Consider the following 12,168-nt stretch of genomic DNA (forward strand, 5'->3'; position numbering starts at 1 on the left):
GGGAGGTGGGCTACTTTAACTGTGCTCGGAGAGGAGGGGGCTCCTGTTTCTCATCCCTCGCCCCCTCCCCTCCTTTAAATCCTCAGTCCACATAGTCAGAAACCAATGCAAGGTTTTGGATCTGCACCTGGGACGCAGGCAACGCAACTGCCACTTGCGGCTCGTTAAAGCAGCCGCCTCTTAATTTTTTTCCCTTAATTTTTTTTTTTTAAGCAGGGGAGGAAAGGATGATTGTCCCACTCCTAGTTTTCAATTTGTAGGAAGGGTTTTTTTTTTTTGTTAGCCCAGAAGGAAAGCTAGTGCAGTGTCCAGTTTGGAGAATGCGTTCCACCCTCATCGCCCCCACATCCCATTTAACACCCCCCCCTCATCAAACCCTCCTTATAGATGCACAAACACAGAGACAATTGGCAAATGCACAAGAAATTGGGATATACTGCTGTCCACAGCATAGACAGGAAGTAACCTGGATCTTTTCTTTGAAAAAAAAAAAAAAAGGCAGTGGTAAGGAAATAGCTCCCTCTAATTTATACACACACACACACACACACACACACACACACCCAATAAATTAACCTGGCACACAACAGCCCCAACCCAGTCACTCCCCCTTCCCTTCCCACCTGGATGCCAAAGGTAGACCAGCTTGAAAAAGCCAGGGGTGGGCGGTTGAAACCGCAGCCGCCGCTGAAATTTTGTGCCGCCCAGACCCACAAAAACCAAGCTTACGGCAACCTTGTGCGTTGGGACGCACATCTACGAGGTTCTGGATTTGGCAGTCGTCTTGCCGCTTTGACCGTCTTGGGGAGTGGGGGCCTGCAATCCTCCTGCTGCCTCCCAAACCCCTTATTGCACGCCCCTCCCCCTTTTGTTTTTCCCTAGCCCTGAGAGTTGACGGAGATCACCCGGTGGTGCTCCATCCCAGTTCACACCTCCGTCTCCACGCCAGCCAGCTTGGGGGTGAGGATGCGGGGCGTGACGCCGGCGTTGAGGTCCGTTTCGAACTGCAAAAGTTGCCCCATGAAGTTCAGGTTGGGCGAGATGACGGGCCGGCGGCCCTTGACGTACTTGTAGGCGTCGCCCATGGTCATCAAGGTGTGCTTCATCAGGTAGGCGATGACGATGGTGGCTGAGCGTGAGACGCCGGCCTGGCAGTGGACAAGGACTCCCTTGCCACTCTGGTGGGCCTCCTCTGGAGTTGGGGAGAGAAACGGCAGCGTTAAGAGGCAGGATGTGCTCAAGGACTCCAAACTTGGCCCCTTTTAAGAGTTGTGGACTTCAACTCCCAGAATTCCCCAGCCAGCTTTTTTTAAAAAAATTAATTCTATGACTCTGTTGCTTAGTGACGGACTTTCTAGTCTCAGTTGCAATTGGCAAGTGACCCACCAGGAGGCAATATGTGACTTGGTTTTGTCTTACATAATCCCACACTGCCCCCTTGTGGTCATTCTGAGTAAAGGACATGCACAACAAAGAGCAAGAAATTAGCTTGAGGAATTGCGCCCAAAATTTCTGTTGCCAAGGGAGACATTCGTTAGCTGAATGTTGTCCCATTTTACAACCTTCCTGGCCTCAATTATTAAATGAATCACTGCAGTTGTTAAAAGTAACACAGTTGTCACGTGAAATCTGGCTTCCCCGTTGAGTTTGCTCGTCCGGATGGTCGCCAAAGGGGATGCGCACACAACCCCAGGGACGCTGCCACCGCCCTAAACGTGGGTTGGGTGTCAAGCATCCCAGGGTAAATCATGTGATGCTGCAACGGTCGTAAGAGTGGAAAACGGCCGTAAAAGACACTTTTTTTTTCCAGCGCCGTTGTAACTTCGAAAGGATTGCCTGTTCTCCCTCTTCACTTTTTTTCTTTCCTGTTGCCCAGATTTTAGCCCCCCTGCCCCACTTAGATCTGAAATGTTTCCTGCAAAGAATTAGGGGTGGACATGAGGATTTCCTTCCCAGCATTTCCAGAGGTGGGATTCAGCCGGTTCGGACCGGTTCAACAGAACCGGTAGCGGAAATGTTGAGTAGTTCAGAGAACCGGCCAATACCGCCTCTGACTGGCCCCGCCCCCATCTATTCTCCGCCTCCCAAGTCCCAGCTGATTGGCTGGGTCTTCTTTGGTTGCCCTGCACAGGAGAACGGAGCTGGAAAGCAGGTTAGTGGGGTGGGGAGGGAAGGGGGATTTTGCAGTATATCCTTCCCCTGTGACGTCGACCAAGCCAAGCCCCACCAAGCCACGCCCATAGAACTAGTAAGAATGTTTTGAATCCCACCATATTTCCCACTTATGGACTCCCCAACCTGGGTCAAGATTCGGCTCGTACCGATGAACTCAAACGCCTCCTCAAAATATTGCCGCAGGTCCTGTCGGTTGTTGTCGGTGGCCGGTAAGCGCTTGTAACGGAGGCGCCCGCTCTCGGCGTGGTAGAGAGGCAGGTGGGTTGTGACGTTGAGAACATGGCCCACGTTGAGATGGAGCAAGATCTCCAGGTTCTGGGCGTCCCTCTCATTGCCCAGGTAGAGGAAGGGGAGGATGGGGCTCAGTTCGGCGTTCTCCAAGTCGGGGGTCAGCGGGGAGCCCACCTCGTCCGAGATCTCCGGAGCATCCAACCCGATCGGACTGCCTGCGGCCAAAACACGAAACGTGAGGGTGGCATTCCTGCCCGTGGGGCACAACGGAGACGTGGCGTTCAAAGGCGTGGCAAAACGGGAGGGGTGGAAGCACAGGAGATCAAGGTGCTTTCTCCCCCTCTCTGCCTTTCCAATCCTGCTAGGTAAGATCCGGTGGGGGGGCTCCAAATTGCCCCCTTTCAGACTTGTGGTCTTCAACTCCCAGAATTCCCTAAGAGCTAATTTCTGGCTCTTTGTTGTGCGTGTTCTTACTTAGACCGACCACCAGGAGGCAGCGTGGGATTATATAAGGACAAAACCGGTTGCCTATACTGCCTCCTAGTGGTTGCTTACCAACTGCAACTGAGAGCCGCAATTCTGTCGTAAAGTTTTTTTTTAAAAAAATGCTGGCTGGGGAATTCTGGGAGTTGAAGTCCACAAGGGGTCAAGTTTGGCCGATGAAATGCTTCCCTAGATTGGAAACGGAGGAGTGTGAGGAGAGAAGGATAAAAGATGCTTGGCCCATTATATCAAGCTAACCAGCAGGACAAGCTTCGTCCTGGTTCAATCAAAGCTTCCTCGTCGGGACTGGGAAGCAAGGCATGATGGGAGTTGTAGTTTTAGGGGGAATGACAGGTGCACTTGTCTCCCTGGCACCTGGCCCTCCTCCTTAGCTCCTCCCCTCATTCAGCTAGCTAAAAGTAGGGCATCTCCAAACATCCCTCCCAGGTTTTATTCTTATTTTTATTTATTTTTTTTCAGAATGGGCCTTGGGGATAGCAAGGGGGGGGGGGTTGGGAATGTTTTGCTGAACTACAACTCCCAACATAACCTCGCACGTGGCTCTCCCAGCCGACTCCTGGTTCAAACCACATCTGGAAAGAATTGCCTTGTTTCTCCCTATTTTAAAGTGTTTAAACACTGCTCCAGGGGGTGGCCCCTTAAATGAAAAACAAGGATATATCCCACTCTTTTCTTCTCCTTCTTCTCCTTCTTCTTCTCCTTCTCTTTCTTCTTCTTCCTCTCCTTTTCCTTCTTCTTCTTCTTCTTCAGGGAACGCCTTCTCCATTGGCAGAAGTGGCTTAGTTAGAAGGAGCTTGCTCCCACCCAGAGGGAGATAGGTGCGTTTTTAAGGTAGACTTCTCCTGAACCAAGAGGCTCTAACTTAGCATTCTTGCCTGCTGGCCCTGGTGCTTCCCTCCCTCCCTCCCTCCTTCTTTCTCCGCCCTTCAAGCTTAACGGCCACATCAAATCCTATCTTGAAACAAAGTTTAAACTCGGGTTTGAACACCAAATGTCTCCCGCAGTCCAGGTGTTTTTCTCCTTACCTCTCTTCCCAAGTCCTTGCTCCACTTTGGGCACCAAATCCAGGACCAGGTGCAGGTTCTGCGTAGGCGGGGCTGCCTTGGGAAGCTTGGGGGGGCTAGCCGGTGGAGATTCCAGGACCCCCCTGCAGCCAGACCCCTCCTTGGACCACAGACACTGCCGCGAGGAAGAGTCCCGCCCATCACAGGTGCCCCTGGACGACAGGAAGTCCAGCACAGCCAGTTTCCCTTGCTGGAACCGCCGCCGTCCCGGCGCGTCGGCGACTCCGAAGCGCATGGCTCCCTGCAGCTGAGCCTTGGTGAACTCCACCAGGTTGCGGCAGTCCAGGATCAAGGGAGAGGATTGCGGCTGGACCCACGGCGTCGTCGGGCCTATCTTCTTAGCCAGCTCGTCGGGCCAGGCGTTGTGGCTGGTGTAGTTGTCCCCTCCTTCCTCCTCCTCCTCCTCTTCCTCGTCCCCGCCGTAGCAGCTGGGCGCCGGCGAGGACCCCAGCCGGGGGTCGTAGGCCACGATGGGGTCACTGCTGCAGAAGCTGGAGGAGGAGCTGACCGACTTGACCGAGAGGTTGCACGCCAGGCAGGCCAGGGAGCGCAAAGCCACGGGGCCGCAGGAGAAGCACCCCAGCTTCTTCACGGCCTGCGGACTGCAGGCCGGGCAGCCCAGGGAACGCAGGCTGGACCGGCTGGAGAAGCAGCCCAGGGAGCGCAGGCCGGACTTGGCCCCGGCGTCTTCGCAGCGCATCAGCCGCCAGCAGCCCCAGCAGCCGCATTTCAAGGGGTGCATGGTGGTGGCGGGGCTGGAGAGCGTGGAGCTGGGGGAAGCATCCACCGAAGGGTCGGCGTTCTCCTTGAGGCCCCCCCGCTTCTTGAGGTTGGCCTCAGTCAGGAGCGCCTTCAGCTGTGGCGTCAGCGGTGCTTTCTTCTCGCCCTGCGTAGGGTCCGGCGGCGGCCAGGCTGAGCCACGCTCGGGCCCTCGTCCCTGAGGCTTGAGGTCAAGGGTGTGAGAATGGCCAGGGAGGAGGATGCTGCTCCGGCGGAGGCTTTCGCAGGGGTCCTGGCCGACGGCGGAGGGGGAGAGGGGCTTCTCCCCGCCACCGCCTTGGGTGACGAAGGTGTGGGTGAGGCGTAGGGCTAAAGTCTTGGGCCTCTGCAGCACCCCGATCCGCTCTTCGAGGGGCGAGGGTGGCATTGGGAAAGCTGAGCTGCGGGGAAAGGGAAGAGGCCAAAGGGAGGTTAGTACCACGCTCTCCCCTCCCCTCCCCAAATTCCTAGCGTGCAGGGGGGAGGTCTCCCAAGGAGTAAGGCTTGGGGGACTTCCACTCCCATGAATTTCCCCAGCCAGCAAGCTTGCAAAAATTTACTAAACAGCTAAATGGATTTGCCATGCAGGAGAGGCAACAGGGCGCAATTCAGCCCTCGGCCACCCGGGGCAGGTTTCCAAGTGGTTTGCAAAGCTGGTGTTCTGAAAGCTGGCTGGGGGGGGGGGATTCTGGGAGTTGAAGTTCATCACTCTTAAAGCATGGCAGCTGGGGAATTCTGGGAGTTCTGGAAGGGAGGGAGGGAGGGAGGAAAGGGTGGAAGGAAGCAAGGAATGAAAAATTGGGAGGGAAGGAAGGGAAGAAGGAAGGGAAGGAAGGAAGGAAGGAAGGAAGGAAGGAAGAAGGAAGGGAGAAGGAAGGAAGGAAGGAAGGAAGGAAGGAAAGGAAAGGAAAGGAGGAAGGAAGGAAGGAAAAATTAAGAGGGAGGGAGGGGAGGAAGGAAGGAAAGGAGGAAGGAAGGAAGGAAAATTAAGAGGGAGGAGGGAAGGAAGGAAGGAAGGAAAAGGAAGGAAGGAAGGAAGGAAGGAAGGAAGGAAGGAAAGGAAGGAAGGAAGGAAGGAAGGAAGGAAGGAAGGAAAAATTAAGAGGGAGGGAAAAGGGTGGAAGGAAGCAAGGAAGGAAAAATTAAAGAGGGGAAGGAAAGGAGAGGAAGGAAGGAAGGAAGGGAAAAGGGTGGAAGGAAGGGAGGAAGGAAAAATTAAGGGGGAGGGGGAGAAGGAAGGAAGGAAAAATTAAGAGGGAGGGAGGGAAGGAAGGAAAGGAGAGAAGAAGGAAGGAAGGAAAAACTAAGTGAGGGAAGGAAAGAAAGGAGAGAGGAAGGAAGGAAAGGAAGGAAGGAAAAACTAAGAGGGAAGGAAGGGAAGAAAGAGAGGAAGGAAGGGAGTAGATGAGGTGTGGATGGAAGGGAGTAAGGAAAAATGAAGAGACGAAGGAAGGGATCACCCCCACCATTAACATCCCTCGTTCAGTATCTCCTGCTATTATTTCAAACCCTGAAGCCCCCCCAGCCCTTTTATTTACTGATGCTTCCCGCATGGCTGCCACCCTCCGTGCCCTCACCCCACAGCCACGCAGTCGTAATCCAATAACATTTCGATGCGTTTAGGCTAACTTCTTTTTATGGCTCAGCTTTTTGGCAAGGCGTCCTCTGTCAGGTTTCCAGCTTTCTAAAGCCCAGATCGTATTCTGGGTCACAGGTGCTCCTAGCCATGCAGCAACACCCCTGCAACGCCAAGCAGAGGAGCCCATGTTTACAATACAGCTCAGAGAGCCTTATGCCCATTTCAGGGACCTGGAGACTGAGGCCAGGATAGGGAAGAGGTTTTTTTTTTTTTTGGTTTTTTTAACAACTGCTGGGACTCGGCTGAATTTTGCATTATTATTATTTTTTTGCAAAATCCTTTTCCAAGCTACTTTGTCTGTCCCTAGCACAAATTTCCAATAAATCCTGAAATCTTCCATCTTGCAGAACTCAAATGAATCGTTTTTTAAAAATAATAATAATAATAACAACATTTTGGGGATTTGAACACATTTGTCACCCTCGGCCCTTCCCTTCCAGAGGAGGGAATGCTTCAGTGAAGACACCTGCTTCAGTCTCACCCCAACAAAACACAGGCACACGCCCTAATTCGAATTGCAATCCAGATTTTTATCCAGGGATCTACGGGTGGTCCTCATGCTACGATCACACATTTCCGCTGTTAAGGGAAACATTTGCTAAGTGAGTTTTTGCCCCATTTCTCCCTGAACTTTCTTGCCACCGTTGTTAAGTGAATCATTGCAATTTAGTCACACGGTTATTAAGTGAGACTGGCTTCCCCGTTGACTTTGGCTTGTCAAAAGGTCGCCAAAGGGGATCACGTGACCCCCAGGACACTGAAAACCATCATAAATACGAGTCAGTGGCCAAGCGTGTTAATTTTTATCAGGTGACCAGGGAGAGGCTACAACGGTCGTAAGTGTGAAAAACGGTAGTAACTTAAGTCCCTTTTTTCAGTGCACTTCAAACGATCAATAAAAACAAACTTATAAATTGAGAATGACCTGTATTTTGCTTATAACTACCTGTTGACTAATCCCAATTCATCAAAGTAATCCCCAACCCCAACTGGAACAGTTGCACCCTCAAATCTACCATATAAATTCCTTGGCGTGCTGCTTTCTGTTCCAGTCCCACCAACTGGCACGAATGACCAATGCCCAACAAGTCTGCTTTTCACACGCACACACACACACAACCAGCACGACGTAACCTTTGTCCATGAGTAGATCCACAGGTGTGCAAATCCTCTTGCAGAGAATCCCTGCTGGGACGTGCATTTAGGTGAATGTTGCGTTTGCGCAAAGCCACGTTCAAGTCCATCGGTCGATCCCATCCCATTCCCCTGCTCAGCCCTGAATCTCTGTGGCCTACCTCGCAGGGGTGTGGAGAGATTGGGGGGAGGGCGGGGGTTTGAAAAACAGCTCCTACTGCTTCAGGATCTGTTTGCAGCTCCTCCCTGGTGAATCTGTGCAAAGCAAGGCAGGTTCTTTGCATGCACGTTTTGACACACTTCAGTGCAGACTTGTTGAATAATAAGATTGTTTAAAGACGGGCTTTGCTCACACAAAACATGTAGACACATGCACACACACACACACTTGGGCACATGCGGGCATTTTCCCTCTCCAGAGCTTACCTTTTTGACCTGTCCCACAGCCCGCTAGGTTCCCTTAAGGCACTTTCCCTTCCTTTCAGCGAGAGAAAGTTGGACAATGTCTCTAAAAATACCGACCTGAGCTCAGAGGCTGGCATGGTGATGAGGACATGGGGGCTTCTTGGGTTTCACCCCGGGATGAGCTCACCGTTTGGCCCAGGAGATGCTGGGCAACTTTCTTGGGGGGGGGGGGGGGGGGAAGCAGGGCGGGCGAGGAGGAAGAGACAGGCAGCGAAACCAGCCAGGGGTGAAGAAAGAGCTAAAGATTTCCCAGGACTTAAGAAAAAGAAAAATGGGATGGGAATCTGTCTCTTGGCAGGACAAGGTTTCTCAGCCTCAGCAGGCTTTAACATGGGTGGGCTTCAACTCCCAGAATTCCCCAGACAACATGATTTAAGAGGGTGGGCTTCAACTCCCAGAATCCCCCAGACAACATGATTTAAGAGGGGTGGGCTTCAACTCCCAGAATCCCCCAGACAACATGATTTAAGAGGGGTGGGCTTCAACTCCCAGAATCCCCCAGACAACATGATTTAAGATGGGTGGGCTTCAACTCCCAGAATCCCCCAGCCAGTATGATTTAAGAGGGGTGGACTTCAACTCCCAGGATCCCCCGGCCAGTATGATTTAAGAGGGGTGGGTTTCAACTCCCAGAATCCCCCAGCCAGCATGATTTAAGAGGGGTGGGTTTCAACTCCCAGAATCCCCCAGCCAGCATGATTTAAGAGGGTGGGCTTCAACTCCCAGAATCCCCAGCCAGCATGATTTAAGAGGGTGGGTTTCAACTCCCAGAATCCCCAGCCAGCATGATTTAAGAGGGGTGGGCTTCAACTCCCAGAATCCCCAGCCAGCATGATTTAAGAGGGTGGGCTTCAACTCCCAGGATCCCCCAGCCAGCATGATTTAAGAGGGGTGGGCTTCAACTCCCAGAATCCCTCAGCCAGCATGATTTTCTCTAAAGTTGTCAATTTTGAGGAAAACTGGCTGTAAGATCTCCAACTGCCAAGGATGAAAGATCGGTGCGGGCATTTCTCCACCCTGACTTGGTGGGCGATAGATAGGAACTCAGCCCCACCTGTCTCTTTGGCCACTTCCTAGCCCTCTGGGTTGGCCAACGATGGGCCTCCAGCCACGGCATCTTCACGGAGTGTGTGCCATGGAGACAAGCCCTGGTGTTCGCCAATCAGAGCAGAGCCTCTGAAGTTGGCTTGTTAGAAATCAGCGGGCTTATTTGTGCTGCTGTGCCCAGAGGAAGAAGTCGGAACAGCCAGTAAAAACATCCTCCGAAGGACGTGGCCCATCTTAATAAGCCAGTTTGCCTCCAAACAAACCACAGTGATGCCAAAATGAGGGTCCCCCTGCGATGACATCACACATGCCCACCAAGATTGCAAACTCGATTCGGGAAGTAAGATATGAAAGCATCTTGGCTGGGGCATTCTGGGAGTTGAAGTCCACCCATATTAAAGCCTGCTGGATGGGGGATTCTGGGAGTTGAAGTCCACCCATATTAAAGCCTGCTGGATGGGGGATTCTGGGAGTTGTAGTCCACCCATATTAAAGCCTGCTGGATGGGGCATTCTGGGAGTTGAAGTCCACCCCTCTTAAAGCCTGTTGGATGGGGGATTCTGGGAGTTGTAGTCCACCCATATTAAAGCCTGCTGGATGGGGGATTCTGGGAGTTGTAGTCCACCCATATTAAAGCCTGTTGGATGGGGGATTCTGGGAGTTGTAGTCCACCCATATTAAAGCCTGTTGGATGGGGGATTCTGGGAGTTGTAGTCCACCCATATTAAAGCCTGCTGGATGGGGGATTCTGGGAGTTGTAGTCCACCCCTCTTAAACCTGCCAAGGTTGGGAAATACTGCTATAGATTGAGGACACTGCAATCGAATCTAAGATGGGATGCAAAGACACACATCTAATTGTGAGAAAAGACACAACCCAGCAGTGTTTCAACAAACCAGCTTATCAGAAAAGCAAAAAGAGTTCCTGCTTTACATAAGCGAAGCCTCAAGTTCAACTCCCAGAATCCCTTGGCAGAGCTTTTGAAAATCTCCGATCTAAATCCCCCGGAGATTTTGTTGCAAGTCAAGCATCATCAACAATGCTATACCCATTATGCAGGTGAAAAAACTGAGGCTGGGAGAACCCTCCTTGCCAATGGATAGCTCAACCCAGTCACTTAAAAACAACAACAACAACAACTTAGTTTCAACAGCTTTGACCCAAACTCCCTTTTTTTTCTGCAAAAGCAGCATGTAAAACTTTAAAAAAAAAACATAACAAATTGCCTACCCCCCCCCTTATTCACTCTACAGGTGTGTCCCTTCTAAAACATCATCTACACAGCTTCAACACCCCAAGTGTGTCTACATCACCCCCCTCTCTTGCGTCATCTAATCTACAAATATTGTGCAACTCTTGAATTGTTAAAACAAAGCATAAAGAAATGAAACAGAGAAGCTGATATCAACTTATTTAATTTCTGTCTCGCCTTTGCACCCAGAACCTTGCCCTTTTGAAGGAGGGGGGGTGGGTTGTTGTCTTTAAACACACTTCCCCCCACACACACACACATACACACACACACATCTAATTAAAAATCCCTGCACCGAATTAAAAATTTAATTAAATAATAATAATAATGTGAAGCTCAGCCACCGGGGGTTCCTTTGTTTTACCCAACCTCTTTCTTTGATGCCAATCCCCTGCCTGTGGATGGACACACACACACACACACACACACACAGACATGCAAACCCCAACACACATACACAAACACACACAGCAGCAGCCACCTTTGCAACCAACCCTGTGTGGCATCACCGGCTTAAAAATAACCCCTGGTGTCATAAGTCATGAGGCTCCTTGCTTTAAAACTCCAGGCTTCATAGCTAGGATGCAAAACAGAAACCCTTCCCTTCCGCCCCCACCCCCAAAATCCTCCGAGCATCCCTAAGAGCCTTTTCCCCCTCCCTCCTCCGTCTCCCACGCAACCCCCCAAGACGACCTGTCACAACAACCAAGACAGCCACCACAATTCACCCACGCAGCTTTCCTCTCTTCCCACCCTGCACCCCCAATCCTGAACCCCCTCACCTTCCTCTGCCCGGGTACCTTTGTGGCTGCGGGGTGCATGCCTGGAAGACCCCCTCTCTGCACCCACCCACCCAAATAGGGCAATGGGACCCCCTCCCCTTTCTATTCTCTTTCTCCTCCCCCCCTTAATGCGAAAACAAAACAAAACCCACCCAGGGGGATGCAATTCTCCTTCGGCTCCCAAATCGGTGCCCGCGTGGCGGTATAGGGGCGTTTGTTGGGGAGGGGGCAGTTTCCACCGTTAGATACCCCCGTTGCTCTTCCTGCCCCCCACCCCCACCCCGAGGTCCAGTTCCTTCCATGCACCGCACAACAACGCAAATTGTGTAAGCGCAACGGCGGGGGCTTCCTCCCTTCCTGCTCCCAATCTCTTCCCCCCCTTTGCAAAAGTGGGGAGGGGGCAGCAAAAAAAAAAAAAGCAAGCCTCTTCGTGTTCCCCTTTTCCCCACGCAGCCCCCTCCCTCTCCTCCCCCTCCCAGGTGTTTTTGCACTCACCTGCATCACATCCTCCAGCCGAAAATCATTGAAGGCGACGAGGATCGCTCGATCCCGGATGGAGCCCGGGCTCCGGATCCCTCCTTTTTGGCAGGCTGCTTTGCAAACGCGGGGATCTCCCCCTCTCCCTCCCGTCTGGTTGCGAAGTTGTGTTGTGTTGTGTTGTCGCTTTTTCTTCTCTCCCCCCTTTTCCTCCTCTGCTCGGGGCGGGCGCGAGGCTCCGGCTGGGGAAAGCAGGGCAGGCGCGGAGAGCGGGGGGGGGAGTTGGAGCCGCTGCTGGCAGGGTGACCTCATCGTCCGCCAATCAGAAGCCGGCCCGGCTCTCTCCCGGGGAAGGGTGACGTCACGGGGCGGCACGTGACCCGGCAGGTGGGTCCATTCACTGGGACGCAGGCGGCAAGGGGAGACCCCCTTGGCAAACGTGGGGGGGTTTGCAAGGGGGTAGGCGGGCTGGGGTCCCACGCCGTGCATTTTTCCAGGATGCACCCAGAGAAAGGTGGAGTGCAATGCACTCATTATTACAGCCTCTTAATTCTTCCCCCCCAATTAATATTATTATTCGGGTTTTTTTTAAAAAAAATCCTATTATTATATTATTATTGTTGCTGTTGCTGTTATTAT

General features: G+C 52.3%; 1 protein-coding gene across 1 annotated transcript; it reads right to left on the reverse strand.

Annotated features, from left to right (window-relative positions):
• Nucleotides 1–407: 407 nt before the first annotated feature.
• Nucleotides 408–11,793, reverse strand: LOC113427054 (dual specificity protein phosphatase 10-like). Its single transcript, XM_087943176.1, has 4 exons — nt 11,548–11,793; nt 3,936–5,134; nt 2,322–2,621; nt 408–1,192 (listed from the first exon to the last, which is right to left on the reverse strand). Exons 2-4 carry the CDS (start codon nt 5,119–5,121, stop codon nt 927–929), a joined length of 1,752 nt encoding a protein of 583 aa, XP_087799302.1. The 5' UTR covers nt 5,122–5,134; nt 11,548–11,793; the 3' UTR covers nt 408–926.
• Nucleotides 11,794–12,168: the final 375 nt, after the last annotated feature.

The sequence above is a fragment of the Notechis scutatus genome, chromosome 14 (assembly GCF_049901735.1).
Source record: "Notechis scutatus isolate UNSWTSFEM ecotype Mainland chromosome 14, rNotScu1.2, whole genome shotgun sequence".
NCBI classification, from domain to species: Eukaryota; Metazoa; Chordata; class Lepidosauria; order Squamata; family Elapidae; genus Notechis; species Notechis scutatus.